The following is a 19,371-nucleotide window of genomic DNA, read 5'->3' as shown; positions in this document are numbered from 1 at the left end:
AGAAATAACCAAGTGTAGTCTACATATATGCCTGGGAAATCATTGACAATTGACATTTATTTGTAAACGTTTTTATTTTATATATTACCCATATAATATATGCCTGGGAAATCATTGACAATTGACGTTTATTTGTAAACGTTTTTATTTTATATATTACCCATATAAGAAGTATTATTGCAGTTATTCTATAAATAGAAACTATGACCCTAACCAGATTACACAAAGCAATTTCAAAAGCTTCTTAATTGTATTCCTAAGCTATACTTCTTTGGGTTCCCAATTAGCCACATTGATCTTTCAATGGCATCCCCTCTACTACTACTGTTGGTTTTTTCCATGAGTGCTAGTGCACTTTTAGTCCAAGCCAGTTATGTGAAAGAAACCCGAATGGTCTTGTACTTCCAAGACATCTCGACAGGTCCAAATGCCACAAGCATACCAATTGCAGGCATTGCCGGAAAGCTTTGGACCTTCACTCAGTTTGGAACAGTTTATGTCACTGACGACACCATGACCGCAGGTCCAAGCCCAAAGTCAGCCGTAGTTGGCCGGGCACAAGGCGTGTCGGTGGCAGCAGCGCTAGACGGGAGTAATGCCCTTGTCTTGGTATCGCTTGTGTTCACAAATAGGGAGTACAATGGTAGCACTATAGAGATACAAGGAAACAGTAAGCAATTCGAGTCTGTCAGAGAGGTTGCAGTGGTATCAGGTACCGGGAAATTCAGGTTTGCTAGGGGATATGCTACCTTTGAATCGTACTTCGTGGATCTTCCGAGTGCCTACTCAATATTACGGTGCAATGTTACAGTGCAACATTACTAGCATATCGAATCCTACTTCATCTTCGTTTACCTCCAATTATATATGCCTATTTCTTTACCAATAAAACCTCACAGAAGATAAGAGAGTATATCTCAACGCACAATTATACTCGCATGGTTTGACACACAATTGGTCCAACACGGAAAGACAAGCTAGGTGGCGACTTTGAATATTCATCCTTATATTTCTTTTTCCGTTTACATCTGTCTAGTTTGTATTATCTTTCATGCTAATTAAATAAATTTAAATCCCCTGTTCTTAAATTTTTAAATCCCAATTCACATTATTAATCCTAAGGGTGACAGCACACCCTAAATTGTTTTTTTATTTTTTTATTTTTATCAAGGTAAAAGCCAGTAGATTGATGACAAACCAGAATGACCATTACATACCCTCCTGCTACCAATTGGGGGTAGGCAAGAAATTGTGCTAGTACCAACAGTGATACGTAGAAACTAGGGCACTCATTTGACATTAAATACATCAAAACAGCATGAATCTTCCTTTGATACTACTCCAGAAGATCCGCTAGAAGCACAAAAAGTGAATTGGTCCCTAAAAAAACTTATGGAAATATTGAAAGTAAACTAATTACTAACATAGAGTAGGCCTAAAACAAAATGCCCCATTCACTCAAGCCCAAAAGAGAGCAGCCCAAAGAATGTCCTCCTCAAAACCCTAGCAGGTCGGCCATAACCAGGCCTAGTGCACCAAACTCCTACGTCCAGAGGACATAGCATACGATCAGCCGCCGCTGCCACACCACGCCGCCGCAGCTACGCACACATCGCTGTCAACCCGCGTCAATCCCAGATGTTGCCACCACCAACCACCGTCGCATGAAAGACGCAGACCAAGATCTTGTCCTCCAAGCGCCGCAAGAACTCTTCCTCCAAGCACCGCAACCTCTAGATCGGAACAGTCCAACCTCTGTGCTTCAGGTAGTCGCACAGAAAACATCACCGCAGCCCATCTTGCCAAGATTCCAAATAAGCAACACTCTTAAGAAACATGCTGATGAGCCCAACCATCGAATTGCCCGTCCGGCAGCAGTCCACAGGTGTCGACAAAGCCAGAGGCCTGCCTAGATGTCGTGGGCCTTCGGACGAACGTAGTTGCACAAACACGAAGAGTTGGCTTTGCGGGTTCACTCTCCTCGAAACCCTATTTTGGTAACCAACATACTTACACCCCCTAAATTGCTATTCACACATAATATTAATATGTTCTATCCCATGAGTGAAATCACTACATTATTTTCTGCTAGCCACATACAACATTTGTTCCTAATATAAATAGGAATCATAAGCCGATTGAAAATTCAGAGCTATTCGGTCTAATAACAATTATTCTCTTAGCATCAATCTTTAACATCAATGACATTACCAAACCTCAGTCATTTTTCCCTGTTGTTCGTTATTTTCTACATAACTCCATGTTTAGGCTCCCAAGATCCGTCGAGCAACTTCAGCCGAGAAGAATCCCCCATTTGCAGGTATTCCTGGAAGGCCTAGGAATCGATTCTCGTTTGGAACAGAATTTGTCGTTAACAACTGACTAACTCAATGCCCGAGCCCATACTCAACAGAAGTGGGCCAAGTCCAAGGCGTTGTTGTGACAACTGGCCTGGAGGGAACTAAATCCTTTCTTTTGCTATGGTTTAAGTTCACAAACAAGGCATACAATGGTAGCACTAGGCCTCGTCAACGGGCCAGGCCGGGCCTTACTATATTTTTAAATAATGGCGGGCCGGCCCATGCCGGACTTTATTGTAAATCGAATGATCCAAGCCCGTCCATATAAAGCGGGCCTTGCGGGCTTTTTGGGGCCGGGCCTTGCGGGCTTTTTTGGGACGGGCCTTGTGGGCTTTATTTATAATAAATATTTAAAGACACTAATTTTTTTTATAAATCTATATTTATATATCATACATTCCAAAGAGCAACCTCTATCAATTCAAAGAAAATGGGAAAACCGACCGTTGGATGTGATTATTACAATAAATTATGCATGTCGTTAAAAATTTAGTCAATTTCACCATAGTTTCGAATCCAATCGGATTGGTCAACCGTAGTCATTTGTATGTTTTTGTGGTTGACCGATGACATCTCGACCGTGAAACGTGTTTATTTTTTTACATCACGTTTGTAAATATTTCATCGATGGATGTGCGTGGACATAAGATAAAAATTTCAATTTTAATTACAAATACATTGGTCTATACCAATTTGCCTCCCAAAGTTGTATAACTTATACATTGCATTTAAATTGTTGAGGTTCATTCTAAAGCAAACATGAAGTGGAAAATGAATTTGGAGAAACCAACCGCTCGATGGAGAGATTGTAATGTTTTATGGTGGTTGTAAAAATTTCAGCCAATTTGGTTCTCGTTTGAAATTCGATCAACTAGATCAAACTTAGTTACTCTTATGAACCTATATTTATTTATGATACAGTACTCTAAAGAGCAACCTCTATCAATTCAAAGAAAATGGAAAAACCAACCGTTGGATATGATTATTACAATAAATTATGAGTGTGGTAAAAAATTTAGCCAATTTCACCATATTTTCGAATCCGATCGAATTGGTCCACCGTCGTCACTTGTATGTTTTCTTAGTTGACTGATGGCATAACGACCGCGAAATGTGCTTATTTTTTCACATCACGTCTGTAAATATTCCATAGATGGATGTGCGTGAATATAAGATAAAAACTTCAATTTTAATTACAAAGACGTTGGCCTATACCAATTTGCCTCCTAAAGTTGTATAACTTATACATTGCATTTAAATTGTTAAGGTTCATTCTAAAATGATGCAGAACAGATGGCAGCCCAATTTGAAGAACAGTTGGATCGTGCTAAAGGAGGAAAACGAAAAGTGACTAGTAGACGCGAAACAGCTCCACGGAGTCCGTTTGGGACGCACCTTACCTTTCCGGAAAGGAAATCTCGCCAGAAATCAAACTCGTCGCTTCGCCACGACCTGTGACCTTTTTCGGGCTTTTGAGGTCGTTTAATAAGATAAAAGATGCGTTCTGCAGCCTTAAGGCGGCTTATTTATAAGAAAATAAACCCTAGGGCGACTAACAATGAAACCCTAAAGCCCATGGGTAAAAACAAAAACAACCCGAAAATAACTAGGAAAACCAAAACACCGGAAAATAGAAAAATGCAGTTTTGAGGCCCTAAACGACCCCGAAAGCCCGAAAAAGGTCACAGGTTGTGGCAAAGCGACGAGTTTGATTTCTGGCGCGATTCCCTTTCCGGAAAGGTAAGGTGCGTCCCAAACGGACTTCGTGGAGCTGTTTCGCGTCTACTAGTCACTTTTCGTTTTCCTCCTTTAGCACGATCCAACTGTTTTTCAAATTGGGCTGTCATCTGTTCTGCATCATAAAACAACCATGAAATGGAAAATGAATTCGGAGAAACCAACCGCTCGATGGAGAGATTGTAATGTTTTATGGTGGTTGTAGAAAATCCAGCCAATTTGGTTCTCGTTTCGAATTCGATCAGCTAGGTCAAACTTAATTACCCTTATAAACCTATATTTATATATCATACACTCCAAATGGCAACCTCTATCAATTCAAATAAAATGGAAAAACTGATCATTGGATGAGATTATTATAATAAATTATAAGTGTGGTAAAAAATTTAGCTAATTTCACCATATTTTCTAATCCGATCGAATCAGTCAACCGTAGTCATGACATGTAGAATATATATGCACATATTCTATATAGAAGTATGAGAACGTCTAATTTCACCATAAGCCAAATTACAACAAATTCACTGACAGGACCCACCCCAAATTCCACCCTGGAATCCGAAGTGGCCCTGCGGGACCCACCTTTAAAGGAGATTTACCAAAAATTTCGGCATAACCTCCCTTAAAAATGGATAACCCAAAATCCTGCGGAAAACAAAATTCACTTCTAATAATCCAACCACAACTCCTGGAGCCACCCTGCTCCCAAATTCCACCAATCTCATCTCAAAGCTAACAACATCATACATAATCTCCGAAAGGTACAAGTTACTACAATCACCAAAGTTAGGTCATAGACCTCAAATATAATTCATACAAGTTTGGGGTCACATATCCCTTAGTAATCAGAGTATTCTAGGAATATAAGTTTAGCATAGAGTACAGTAGGCTAAATAAATAACCTACAAAATATGACGACGGAAGCGGATGCGGTCACTATGGCTCACTCCTGAACGCCGAGCAGCAACACTGAAAACTGGGCATTTGAAACCGAAGGGCCCAGGGGAAAAGTATATAAAAAACGTTAGCGTGAGTGTACAAAAATAAACAATTTTAAACCAAAAGGGATTTTATACTTTCCCACATTTATTTCTTTAAAAACTCCCGATGCATGCAATGATTAAGGAAACCAAAACGAGAGAAGTTTTGCCCAAGAAAAACCGACTAGCCCCGCTAGTCACAAACAATTAAAAGAAAAGGTTGAAACTCTGATACTCAAGGAAATAAAACCAGCCCCGCTGGCTTAAATAAATCGGACTAGCCCCGCTAGTCGAAAATAGTATAATGAGTAGGGGAAGACGATAGCCATACGAGTGAGCCTCCCAGGCTCGGGTGATAGCCTCCCAGGCTAAAGTACTCCCATTACTCCCGTAATATACCCTTACGCCACTATGTGTAGCGATAGGATACTGGGCTTGAGAATTACTGTCACAGAGACAGTAACCAGCGCCACAAAGGCGGAGGGCTTCGGTGATCCCATCACCTCGCCACAAAGGCGGAAGATCAATGCTAGCAATGATAATAGTCACCCAAAGTATGGCAACAGAAAATCCGAAAACCAAGTAAATCCATAAATACAAAAGGCTTCCCCATCTCTCGTAAAAGAATTTCCAATGACGTGTCCCACACGCCAAGATAATCTCAAGTTCAAAAATAAATAGGAGATAAATAAATATAGAGATTTACTCCATCGAAATCTCATTTCGAAAATCTCATAAAAATCTCAAATTGCCGAATATAAATATAATGTAAATAGTATAAATCCGGAAATCACATTGGAAATAAATAAATAAGAGAAAATAAGCATAATCCAATGACGTGACCCCGCACGCCATAAAATCTTCAAATAATAAATTATCCAAAACCATTTCCGAAAATAATCATATGCACGGGAAAGTAATACGATAAATAAATTATCATCTCGGAAACAAATAAATAAATGCACGCATCATTCTTTGAAAATAAAAGTCCACTCACAGTATATGGTCAATCCTGACGTCGCTCGGTATTTTCCTCGTATGGGGACTCCTCTCGTCCTGTACAAATAGCACTCGTAAAAATATATTTACAGGACGAAAATTAACTTTACGATAATTAGAAATTGAGATTCATAACGTCCCCCTTCAAAAACCAACTCCTTAATTCACATCGAATCCATCCGTAATTCTCCAATAATATTCATTCATCGCTATAAAAATTCTAAGGTGAATTCGAAAGAAATTCGGCGATCGAATTCCCGTAAATCGATAATTAACCATTTATACTCAATTCGTAATTCCTCCAATTTCGTCCAAACTTCATGTATAAAATTCTACAATCAATCAAGGATTTATGGAGCCAAAACAGTAATTAAAACTCAGCTCTACGCACCACCCACAATGGCTGCACGTGGGGCCCACGCGCCACCGGCAACCACCACCAATGGCCACCAAATTTTGGCAGCACCACCTACTCAACAGACCCAACCTCTTTCTCAACTACAAGAAGTTCCAATTTTACCTGGAAGAGCTCCAATTAAGCCGGTGAAAATTTTCCAGAAAAATTCAAGAACCCTAGGATCGGGTTCGATCGATTCGACCTCCACACTGCAAATTGAGAAGCAAGACCTTAGGGGAAATCATCTCCAGCAAAAACCCGACCTTCGACGCCGGTCTGGTGACCGGAGAAGGCCGGAATCGCCGGAAATTGGCAAAAATCGCAAACTGAAACCATTACCTTCCCGGCGCGAAATCAAGCTTCTCCGGCCAAATCTTCACAAAACACCACCGCCAATGTGTCAAGGGGGAGGAGACGAGCCTGGGGGTAGCCGGATTCCGTCGTGGGTCGGCCGGAGGAGGGAGAAATCGGAGGTAAACCAGTTCGGGCTGAAAGGGGAAGGGGTCGGGGGAGAAGAGAGAGGGAGAGTTACCGGGTTTCCGAAAATGGAAACCTACAGTGGTAACTTTCCATATTTATATTTTTGTTACCATGAACAGTAACTTCACATTTTAAGCTATAACTTCCACATACGAACTCCGATTTTTACGTACCACATATGCACGCGCTCGGTTTAACGTCCTCTACAACTTTCATGAAAGAAATTTTCTCAAATTAATAACTCATAAAAAGTCAATTTTTAACCACCCCCTAAACGTTAAAATTATAACCGCGAACGGTAACCATAAAGAATTTCATGTAACTCAGTAAAAAGGTATATCAGATGTGGGGTGTAACATTCACACTCACACAAAGACACACACACACACATATAATGATGATGTGGCACACTGAAGATTTCCAAATATATGTGCTGGGCCTTCTAGACATAAACTTGGAAAAGATGTTGCAGATTCCCGTCAAAGCTGAACTGCCTTCACTTAAATTGCCATAACTCCTTCTAGAAAAGTCAGAATCGCAAACTGTAAAATTCTTCATAAACTAGACACATGGGGATTTCCGTGCATATAGGGTACAGCTCCTAATTCTATCCGAGCAGTTCCCAGTAATTCAGCGAAGTTTGGTTCTAGACATGAACTTGTAAAAGATGTTGCAGATTCTCGTCCAAGCAGAACTGCCTTCACTTAAATTGCTATAAATCCTTCTAGAAAAGTCGCAATCGCAAACCGTAAAATTCCTCAGAAACTAGACACATGGGGCTTTCCGTGCATATAGGGTAAAGCTCTTAATTCCATCGGCCCACTTGCTTACTGTTTCAAGGACTCTTTGACCAACGCGGGATACCTAGAGAGGTTTCAGTGATGTCAGGTACCGGAGAGTTTCGGAACACTAGGGGATATGCAATAGTTAAAGTGATTTCCGCTTCTCTTATTCAATTCAACTAAATAATCGTGTCTATGGGAGATCTTGTGACTCTCCGCTCATTTTCATTAAGTTTTGTTGCGATGTTTATTGTTCTAAATAGATGGATTAAATAAACGAACAAATTGTCCCGTTAATGTATATAAGATCATATCGATCTTTTGTTTGAATTTGCAATTTTATGTAATTGTCAACACTAGTAGAATCTTACTTTGTAATTAATAAACTTCACTGAGATTCTGAGAATTTCTGTGAGATTTGGTGGTGGCGTATAAAAATTAAAAAGGTTTTATTAAGCTTCTGCGGTCTGAATTAACTTGACTTTAGTGCTATGAGACTTTCTGCGCATTAGGCGTGATCGACAAGGTCATATACTATCCAAGTATCCATGGGAGCCATCGTCTTATCCCCCGGCCAAAAGAAGACCAAAAAAGAAAAGTGATTGGAGAGTTTGGCAGTTTGGATTTAGGCCCATGCTAGGGGTTCAACAATTCTCATATACAAATAAATACAAGAGTATATCGTTAACAAAAAGCAAAGCTTCAGTTGACTATTCAGAAATCATTTCTATAAATCCAAACCATGACTTTGAATGTAAATCGCACAGCAACTTCAGAAGCTCTTTATATTTTTCAGCCAGTCCTTGTTTCCCAATTTAGCTAGCCAGAAATGGCATTCAACTTCATGTCGAAGCTCACTCAACAATCCCTACTACTACTACTAGTAGTTTTGGTTTTTGCCAGAAGTTTAGCTGAAGCTAGTGATCTCAAAGAAACCCAATTAGTCTTGTACTTCCAAGACTTCACTGCAGGTCCAAATACCTCGAGCATACCAGTTGCAGGCATCGCCGGAAAGCTGTGGACCTTCACTCAATTCGGAACAATTTATGTCACCGATGACACCATGACCCAAGGACCGAACATAACATCTCCCATAGTGGGACGGGCCCAAGGCATAACGGTGGCATCGGCATTAGACGGAAGCAATGCCCTTGTCTTGGTGTCTCTTGTGTTCACAAACATGGAGTACAATATATGGCAGCACTCTAGAGATACAAGGAAACAGTAAGCAATTCGAATCGGTCAGAGAGGTTGCAGTTGTATCTGGCACAGGAAAGTTTCGGTTTGCTAGGGGATATGCTACTTTTGAAACGTTTTTTCTGGACACTGCAACTGCCTACGGAGTTTTACGATGCAACGTTACTGTGCAACACTACTAGCTAGCTATAATCAGATGGGTATTTCTAAATGTACCCAGCAAAAATCTAAGTATGATATGTGTACAGAAATGAGAAATTGTTATAATTCAAGAGAAATTGTTATAATTCAAGTGTCCCCAGTTTCCCCAAACCTGCTCGCTCATACTTATCTTCCTCTCTTATAAAGTATTGGATTTAATAAAGTGTACAGAAATGAAGGACTTATTTGATTCTCCATTGATCTCCGACGAAGTTGACGATTCCAATGATCTTGATGACGGCACAACAGTATTGAAGGAGACAAAGCTTCACAACTCACAAGGGTTATGTATCTTGTACGTTGTGAGGTTTGTTTAGAAAAAGGAGGGGTATTTACAGTAACAAGATTGTTCTTAGGCTAGTCAAGAACTCCAAATCAAAAACCAGGTTAATCCAACTAAAACCCATGAAGTCAAATTATACATAATAAGCTTAAACCTATACTTGGCTTCATTAAGGGCAAGTTCACCGGGCATCCTATTGCCCGGGCACCACGTCAAAAGCAGCATAATTGGTGACCCAGCTCCACTATTCACACTTCCACCGGGCTTGGGGCAAAACCACAGTGGGAGGCCCAGGTCACGAACTCGGGGACGAGGGTGACTGAGCCCGTGACCCAGGATGCCAGCCTGGCCCAAAAGGAAGCAGCTCGGGGAGACGCGCCTTGGGGGGGAGTGAGCTTCAGTTTCCTGTCTTCTAGCGGCGACAAAAGCAACAGGCGCGTTGCTTTCGTTATTTTGTCGTTTTGTGGATATGTGCGGCTACGTGGCTTGTAGCCGTTGGTGGCCCTGTGCAGATTTGAATGCAACGGTCCACAGATCTGGACCGTTGCTTATGAAAGTGAAATGGATCTGACGGCTGGAGATCAAAATACTGTTTTGCAGAGGTTAAAAAAAAAAAAAAATACCGTTAGATTTCAACGGTAACAAAAAAAAAAAATATAACCAAAATTTTCTATAAATACCTTACCTCCTATTTTACTTCTCACACCAAAAAAATCATCTTTCTTCCTCAATATTTTTTTTGTTCCTTCTCCTCAAAGCTTTCATACTCTACAATTTTTTTATTCCAATATGAGTGTACGAGGCAATACGATTGTCCAACCCGTAGGAGATCCAAGTATTGACGGGACACGTTGGCAGACTAATGAAGACATTCAATTGTGCAAGTCTTGGAGGGCTGTTAGCCAAGATCCGGCAAAGGGTACGGAACGAAGAAAAGATGATCTATGGATAGAGGTACGCCAACACTATGCCGAACATTGGGATGGATACGTCCGATCATTGCAAGCTTTTCAAGGGAGGTGGAAAACCTTGAAAGTCGAACTTTATGCTTGGCATTGTGCGTTAAGGCAAGCAAAGCTATGGTACAAGAGTGGTGCGAATATGATTGATGAGGTATGAATTTGTAGTGTAACACGAATATTAATTTTTATGATTCTTTTAGTGTATATTAAAATTTAATTAGTTGATACATCTTACTTTAAATTATTAGTTGACATATTTTGTTGATAATTATACTTTAAATTATTAGTTGATATATTAAAATTTAGTTGATAATTATACTTCAAATTAGGACTTCATAATCATACTTTAGACTTCATTTTATTTAAATTATACATTATACTCACCTTATATTTAAATAGTTGATACATTGTACCTCTTTTATATTTGTACTAATAGATGTATACTTTTTTGTTTAAATTAAATAGCTACGTCAAGCACAAGATTTGTGGAGAGCTGCGATGACCAAATCGAAAGGAAAACCAAAAAAAGGTGATTTCATTAGTTTAGAATGTTACGAGATTGTTAAGGGGTTTCAACAATTTGATGACATTCCAAACCATTCCTCTTCGGCTGGAGGAACCTCCAGGGGAGGAACTGAACGGATGCACACACAACAATCCGTTCCTGATTCTCATGTCCAGTTGGACATAGATGCAGATGAGGTAAACGCCGATGCAACTCCCAATCCTTCGGTGAGGCCTCAAGGAAAGAAGGCTGCCAAAGAAGCTCTTCGGAAAGGAAAGAAAGCATCTAATGATTCCAGTCCTCTGACAGCCGCTGTGGAGACTATAGCAACCAACCAAACATCAATGTTGTCTGCCAAGGAGAAACGTGATGAGGAATATGCTCGACATCTCCGTGACCAACAACAACGAGATTATATACGCTTGCAATTGGATATTCAAGAGAGGGAATTCAAAAATCAAGAGAGGGAAGAGCGTATTATGGAGATGGACACAAGTAAGATGACGCCAACCAAAAAGAGTTACTGGCAAAGAAAACAAAAAAAAATTGCGGAGAAAGAAGCTGAAGATGCAACCCGTGGATCTGGCTTCCCACAACCACCATTCACCGGTGGATATTATCCACAACCTCCTTTTGTCGGTGGCTATCCACAACCTCCTTTCCCCGGTGGTTATCCACAACCTCCTTTCCCCGGTGGCTATCCACAACCACCATTCCCCGGTGGGTATTATCCACAATCTCCTTTCCCCGGTGGCTTCCCACAACCACCATTCACCGGTGGTGTCCCTTCCCCACCTTTCTCTTCGGGTGAATCCACCAACCCCAACCATATGGATGACCCCACAAACACAAATTGGATTCCTAATGAAGATGAGGATTAGGAAAATTAGGGAGTTATATATTTTAAATAATTGTATTGTTATGATTCCAATGCTTGGTTTAGCACTTATGTAATATTAGATTGATGAAATGAAAATTTATTTTAATAATACCAACAAGAAATGAAAAGCTAAATGAAACCACACAAACATAATTAAAAACATAAAAACTAAAGTAGAAACCACACAAACATAATTAAAAACATAAAAACTAATAGAAAACACACACAAATAGGAGATCTAGATACTCCTATTGCCTTGAAATTCCCAAAAGTGTTGAATGAGGTCTTCCTGAAGGTTGGAGTGACTTTGGTCAGATCTAATTTGTTGGTAGCGGTCCATGAATCTGTTCATATGATGAGCATCTCTACCAACAAGATCAAAGTCTCTACCGGTTGGTCCCTCCCATACCTCAGCAATCCTGGGGCTCATATTGTTAGCTTCCTCATCATCGGACTCCAACTCATCATCGCTGTCTTCAGGTCGTTCATTTTCGACAATCATGTTGTGTAATATAATACACGTTAACATAATGTATCGAAGGTCCTCTTTATGCCACCCACGAGCAGCTCCTCTAACAATACCAAACATTGACTGTAATATACCAAAACATCTCTCTACATCTTTCCTATACCCCTCTTGAGCCTTTGCAAACTCGATTTCCTTGGGGCGTGTAGGATTTCGAACAGTTTTCAAGAAAGTCGCCCATCGAGGATAAATACCGTCGGCGAGATAGTACCCTAGACTGTGAGCTCTGTTGTTAACTTGGAATTGGATCAGAGGTGCTCTACCGGCGGTAAGCTCATCAAACAACGGAGACTTTGCTAAGACGTTCAGGTCGTTGCATGCCCCGGGCATTCCAAAGAATGCGTGCCAAATCCAGGTGTCGTAAGATACGACTGCTTCCAGGATGATAGTGGGGATCTGTTTCCTACCACTATATTCTCCAGCCCAACCTGTCGGACAATTCTTCCATTGCCAATGCATACAGTCGATGCTCCCAATCATTCCTGGAAAACCTCTCCTCTCAGCTTTGGCAAGAAGTCGTCTGAGGTCCGCTGCAGTAGGAGCGCGGAGGTATTCTGCTGAGTAAAGATCAACAATTCCTCGTGTAAAGTGCTGAAAGGCTGCGACGGAGGTGGATTTCGCCATCCGACAATACTCAGCACATTGATCTGCCCCTGCACCGTAAGCAAGCATTCGCAAGGCAGCTGTCATCTTCTGCTCCGGAAGCAATCCGACTTTGCCGGTAGCATCTGACCTTTGCACAAAGTAACGATCATACTGGCAAAGGTCAGTAGATATACGCTTGAAGAGATTGAGACTCATCCTGTAACGTGTTCGGAACACCGGATCTTTGAACACTGGCCGGTCGACAAAGTAGTCGGCCAACATACCTTTGCCCCTTTCTTCTCTAAGTCGTTCCTCATTTGGTGCACGACCCGGATGAGAACCGCGCCCTCGGTGTTGGTTTCCAGATTCTTCTGCAACTGCAGCGATGACAATGGCGTTGGTGGCCATCATCTCTTCATCATCTTCATCCTGAGACCGTCGAATTTGATCCCACAAATTGTTCATTGCAACGAGGGAAATTTAGGAAATATGTAATGGTAGAGAAGTAGAAAGGGTGAAGGTTTGTTAAGCTCGAATGGTATGTGTATGTAGTGAGCGTATCATGTCTATTTATTGAATTTTTTCACACATAAAAGTGTCGGTGGGTTATCTCTCACTCATTTCAAAAAAAATTTCGATGGTGTGCATGTGATAAAAGTGTCGGTGGATTTTAAAATATTTTCACACTTTTCAAAAAACTTGTCGGTGGTGTCGGTGGACAAAATTGTCGGTGGAGTTAAAAAAAATTTCACACTTTTCAAAAACTTTGTCGGTGGTGTCGGTGGACAAAATTGTCGGTGGAAAAGCAAAAAAAATTCACACTTTTCAAAAACTTTGTCGGTGGTGTCGGTGGACAAAATTGTCGGTGGAAAAGCAAAAAAAATTGTCGGTGTACATGATAAAAGTGTCGGTGGAGTTTTAAATATTTTCACACTTTTCAAAAACTTTGTCGGTACTGTATATGTGATAAAAGTGTCGGTGGAGTTAAAAAAAAAAAAAAAAAAAAAAGTGTCGGTGGACATATAATTTGTCTACCAAAAAAATTTTCTTTGATTGCATTTTCAAATTGTTTATCAATACTATTTATTTACATCATACATTTCTCATTTTACAAAAACAAATTAATAAAATATTCGATGAACAGTAACTGACTGGTGACCCTGACCCAACGGGTGGAAGCAAAGATCCAGTGGCAGTGAATAGTGTCCTGCCCTGGTGACCCAATGGGTGAACTTGCTCTAAGAGGAGTCAGACTAGTTATCCATTTCGATTCCCACCACATAGGTCATACGTTTGTTCTTTCTCCATCTTTCTTTTTGGGTAATACACAAATCAATAGCAAAAGAAGAGTGGCTGGGTGTATTTAGAAGAGTGTTGGGTTTGTGAAGATGAGAGATTGAGGGTATTATGGGGAAAATGGTTGGGTGTATTTAGAAATTTTAATAAAAATCTAAAATTTGCTGGGTGTAAAAAGTTTGCTGGGTATACTTAGATTTTTGCTAGGTACATTTAGAAAGACCCTAATCAGATTACAGATAATCATTAATAATCAATTAACCTCTATGCTCTATATGATCGAGCATGTAGTTGTTCATGTTTGTACTCTGCCAAAATAATTAAGCAAGAAATAAAATATAAAATAAAGAACCATCCCCTAATCGATGAGAAGCTAGGGATCGATTTTACTTTCTCTCAGCTAGCTTCAAATCTATGTTTGAATTTTGATCCCAAATTTGAATAATCTCTATCCACATTCAAAGGGTAAAAGTAACAATATTGAGGGAACCATGCTTTAAGTTCAACCTTGTCACATGATCCACTCATCATCATAAAAACGTCCCAAAGAGGTCTCAGAGTAACAGCACAAATCTTGTGCTTAGTTCATATTTACTTTAACGCTTGGTACAAATTTGAATCCTTTAACCGTCTCTTTCCCCTTATAAATTAACCCCATTGCACCAATACTATTGTACAAACAAAACTGTCCCCAAAACTTTTAACTTGCTACTCAATTTGTTCTACTTCACCAATGGCATCTTCAAGACCCGTCAAACTCATGTCCTTACCTTCACCACTGCTTCTAGTTCTTGTACTCATGCTCACATCTCTAGCCAAGGCTCAAAGGCTTACCGAAACCATCACGGAGTTTTACTTGCAAGACTTAGCCTCCGGTTCTAACGCCACTGTTATCCCCATCACCGGCATTAAAAACAAGCCTTTGTCCTTCACCTCATTCGGCACCATTTTCGCTCTTGATGATCCAATCACAGTAACCTCGGACAAAAGCTCGACTGAAATTGGTCGAGCTCAAGGCATCATGGTGGCCTCGTCACTGTCCGGCTCTAATGTCCATGTTTCAATGTCGTTTGCTTTTAGCAATGGTAGCAGCCTTGAGATACAAGGCACCAGCCGTCAGTTCGAGAGGTACAAGGAGCTCTCTGTGGTTTCAGGGACCGGAACCTTCAGATATGCGAGGGGCTATGCTACCTTGGAGAGCATTTACTATGACAATAGAACTTCCTACTCTATCATACGGTGCACCACTAGGATCATTCTGTCCTGAACGAACCAGTTCCCAAATAGTTTCGATATATCTGCTAGCTTTGTTATGCCTGCTGTTCTTGGATTAGCTGTGTTTTTTAAGTATGCAAGTGTTTGGGCTTGGTGCGTTGTGCTTCTTCTGGGTTTTCGTACCTTGTTGTGTATTTGGGCCTTTTGGGCCGTATTAATGCCATATCAAATTTCTTAACTTAGCATTTTTCCATTAGTTGCTACATTCTCCCGAATCATAAAAACAAAAATTTCCAAGTGGGTTGGGGGGAGTTGAAAATTCGGTTGCGATTAGATTAGTTCGATCAGGATTCGATACCCCCTCATATATAACTATTAGAAAACAAGATTTAGTCCATAATATGCAAAAGCATCCATAAATGATAGTAATAATTAAACTTGTGACCTCCACAATACTCACCAACAATAATATACAAAAATTAACTTTTATATGATTTTCATTCATTAACAAGTATAACAAAACAATTGCAGTTAAAAAAAAATGTCTCTTCCCTGTGGAACCCTAGCAGCGCCGACTGGAGGCGCAGAGCATGAAGACGGCGGTCCTTGCCGCCCTCGTATAGCGCGCCAGACTCGCTCCGGCGTCAGCTTTCTCTCTATGGTCTTTTTAGGGCTGGTCTTGGCTCCGATTCTGATTGGACATATCCGATCTCTTACTGTAGATCCGATCATGAGGGAGAAGGATTTTGCTGATGAGTGCCTGGTTTTTTTGGATGACGGTGGTGGGATAGCATATTCGGTGTGGCATCCCGGAGATCTGGCTCACCGGCAGAGTTTTGTTGGAGAGACTTCCGTGCTTGGGTTGCGACTGTTGGGTGGTAATGGCAACAATGGTATAGTCGAAACCTGGCTGGGGAACATCGTCGGCGTTGCAGGAAGAACCTGGGCTGAGGGTGGTGGTTTTGGACGAGATTTAGAGGATCGTGTCGGAACTACGACGGTGGTGATGTCGGCGCCTGCAGCGTTCGAGGCCTTTGGGAGTCGCGTCGTGGGCCGGCGTCGTTTGATCCAGCGGATCAGATCTGAGGAGCCGGTGGTGGCTTCGAGCCAGAACAAACGCGACTCGGGTTGTGATGGTGCAAGTCTCCAGCGACCTGTGATGGAGGCAGGAAGGCAGAGTCGGGTATCTGCAGCGCCGAAGGTGGCTGGGCCGGGGTTAGGGCTAGCTGGAAATAGGGCAACGCTGGTGATGCAGGCGGCGATAGGCTACGGGCAAGAACTGCTTCCGTAAAAACCGGCGGGAAACCCTAGTTTTGAACTAGGGTTGACCTCCGTGTTGACTGGGCTGGTTGGAGCATATGGGCCGGTGGTGACTGGGCTTCAGGCCTCTTGTTTTGGGCTGGTGGTGGTAACTGGGCCTAGTGGGAGGCTCAAATCTGGAGAAGGACTGCAGACTTTCAAGAAAAGCCCGAGGAGTAACCTGTTGCCGAGGTTGTTGGCTACTGAGGAGGCTAAAGATAGTGCTGGTCCTAACCCCAAGGGGGAGGGACTAGCGCTCTCTTAAGTTCTCTACGCCATTAGACATTCTGGACTCAAGCCTTTTGAAGTAGGCGTAATTTCTATAAGCTTTTCTAAGATGTTTCTAGTTGATATTTGTACCACAATTGAGTGATTGACAGATTAGACTAGATGAATATATGTTCCTTAGAGAGCGAGACTATTCTTGCTTAGTTTAGGCTTGCTGTTCAGCGAGCGTCCCTTTAGACTTTAATGAGTTTTGTTGTGGCTTAACTAGGGTTTATCCTGTTTGTTCCGGGTTATCTTATGTAAGTTCTGTTAGACTCTGGCCTGTTTTCATGGCTTGATTACTAATGAAATCAATTCCTATTCAAAAAAAAGTATAACAAAACAATAGCTGATCTTTATTTGAGCGGATTTATATTTATAGATGGTAGTGGACCCGTTCTTGAGCCCAAATATATGGTTAAGTCTTTTTACCTTGCCAACATATATACAAGTTGCTTCACCAATAGTGACTTTTCCCACAACTAAAATGATGGCTCCATTACCTGCTGCAAGTGAAAGGGTCTGAAACCATTCTAATATGCAGACTTCAATTATCTAAGATAGTTTTAGTTGAAAATAAGACTTCAAGTAGAAAAGTAGCTCTCAACTGCTAGATATAAGTCTCTACAATGATCTAAAAAACTTCAGCATTAACAAGTATAGATAGAAGATAGACAGATAGTGGATCAGGGTTGAATTGAAATGTTCTGGTACTTTCAGATCACTCCTCAGGCCGGCCAAAAAGAAAAAGTTTAGGCAAGGTCCACCTATAAGAACTAGAGCCACTGAAACTAGTGTTTGTTTTAAGTGGATCTCTTAATGGGATATTGACCCAATACCCAAAATTAGGCCAATATACTCCCACTTACTCCAACTAAGAGTTTTTTACTCTCATTCACCCAATTTAACTTTTAATGACAATTTTGCCCTATCAATTCCCCTAAAACTCATCGATCTCTCTCTCCTCTCAAACTCTTTCTCATCCCTGAGTCTCTCTCTCCCTCCCTCCCCCAGCGACGTCGTCGAGGACCAATCCGAGGCCACCGGAAACGCGCCGTCGTCGACACTTAAATCGGTCCGGCATCGAGGCTCTCAATCTGTCGTCGTGCAGCACGATTTCGACTCAGACAGAAACTCTGGCGCAATCGTCGTGCCACAAATCGGTCCGGCATAGAGGCTCAATCCGCCGACGTGCAACACAGACTTCGACTCCGACGCCGACGCCGACAGCCGGGCAATTAGTGTTGGTCAATGAGGATCTGCAACGCCGGAGATATTGATGAGGATCTGCACAGCCGGTGGCTAGCTGTCTATGGCCGGAAGACGATGAGGAGACTCTTCAATTCGAATGTTCTGATCTCAGGGATCCCGGGGGTTTCCGGAATTCGAGGGAGCTGTGAGGTTGGGAAGGAACGAAGGAGGTGTTTCTGATGCAAGAGAGCGGCGAAGATGGTGATTGGGTGCCCAGAGCTTTTCTAGGTGCCCAAATCAATTTCTGGTTTTTTTTTTTTTTTTGCTACCCACAGCATTTTTTGGGCCAATTGATGAATGGTTATTGCGAAATTGGCGAGTTGGGTAATGCACAGAAGGTGTTTGATTAAATGTGTGGAAATGATTATTGGAAGATAATAATGAGATTATTGGGGGGCAATAAAAAGATTATTGAAGGGCAATAAAATATTTCTTGGGCAATAATAAGATTATGGGCTAAATACTGTTTAGTACCTTGTGGTTTTGGTTGAACATCAATTCAGTCCCTCGACTTTCAATTTCATCAAAAACACCCCCGCACTATCATATTCTCGTCCAATAGGTCCCTCCGACTCAATTCCGTCAATTTCAGACGTTAAGTGCTGACATGGCATTTCCAACTCATCAAAAGTGGGGCCCACACGGAAGTGAAATTCCCAAACTGACCCTGGGCAACAGAATATGGAAAAATCAAAAATTAATTCCAACTTTGAGAGTGAGGAGACTCGAACCCCTCCCCCAAAGCATATGTAGAAGAATGGTCTAACCACCAGACCACTTGCACGGTTTTGGTATATTACAAACAAAAATAATATATATATCTGAATCAATTCGTGAATATACCTCCTCCATTTATTATTCTGATTAATTCTCTCTCTCTCTCGCGTGTTTTCCATGTTTAATTCCAATTTTCTCACAAACACACAGACACACTATTTGTCCCTTTATCTTCTCCCCCAATCTAATTTTGGCAGCCCACCTCTTTCCCAACAAGAGAGATAGAGAGAGACCCAGAAAGACCACTCCTTTTCTTGATTTTAGAGAGAGGGAGAGGGAGGCAGAGACAAAACCCAGAAAGATTTTTCATTTCTTATGAATTGGGTAGTCTAAAGCTCTGGCCTTTAGGCTTTTTTTTGGGGGGGGGGGGGGGGGGGGGTTATTAATTGGTT

The 19,371-nt window shown here is 41.3% G+C and overlaps 4 protein-coding genes and 1 pseudogene across 4 annotated transcripts; 4 read left to right on the top strand and 1 right to left on the bottom strand.

The window, feature by feature from the left end:
• Positions 1-259: 259 nt before the first annotated feature.
• On the top strand, positions 260-954 carry LOC133706471 (pterocarpan synthase 1-like). The gene has a single exon (XM_062132011.1). It carries the CDS (start codon positions 304-306, stop codon positions 823-825), a length of 522 nt encoding a protein of 173 aa, XP_061987995.1. The 5' UTR covers positions 260-303; the 3' UTR covers positions 826-954.
• Positions 955-8,511: 7,557 nt separating this feature from the next.
• Positions 8,512-9,123, top strand: LOC133744236 (pterocarpan synthase 1-like; annotated as a pseudogene).
• Positions 9,124-10,412: 1,289 nt separating this feature from the next.
• On the top strand, positions 10,413-11,874 carry LOC133744228 (uncharacterized). The gene is made up of 2 exons (XM_062172370.1): positions 10,413-10,529; positions 10,844-11,874. The coding sequence occupies exons 1-2, from the start codon at positions 10,518-10,520 to the stop codon at positions 11,762-11,764; spliced, it is 933 nt and encodes a 310-aa protein (XP_062028354.1). The 5' UTR covers positions 10,413-10,517; the 3' UTR covers positions 11,765-11,874.
• Positions 11,875-12,001: 127 nt separating this feature from the next.
• On the bottom strand, positions 12,002-13,339 carry LOC133732560 (uncharacterized). The gene has a single exon (XM_062160141.1). The coding sequence runs from the start codon at positions 13,337-13,339 to the stop codon at positions 12,002-12,004; it is 1,338 nt and encodes a 445-aa protein (XP_062016125.1).
• Positions 13,340-14,869: 1,530 nt separating this feature from the next.
• LOC133745214 (dirigent protein 23-like) lies at positions 14,870-15,602 on the top strand. The gene has a single exon (XM_062173245.1). It carries the CDS (start codon positions 14,904-14,906, stop codon positions 15,435-15,437), a length of 534 nt encoding a protein of 177 aa, XP_062029229.1. The 5' UTR covers positions 14,870-14,903; the 3' UTR covers positions 15,438-15,602.
• Positions 15,603-19,371: the final 3,769 nt, after the last annotated feature.

The sequence above is a fragment of the Rosa rugosa genome, chromosome 1 (genome assembly GCF_958449725.1).
Source record: "Rosa rugosa chromosome 1, drRosRugo1.1, whole genome shotgun sequence".
Lineage (NCBI taxonomy): Eukaryota > Viridiplantae > Streptophyta > Magnoliopsida > Rosales > Rosaceae > Rosa > Rosa rugosa.
Note: the sequence above shows the minus strand (reverse complement) of the source record. Positions and strands in the feature narration are given on the sequence as shown.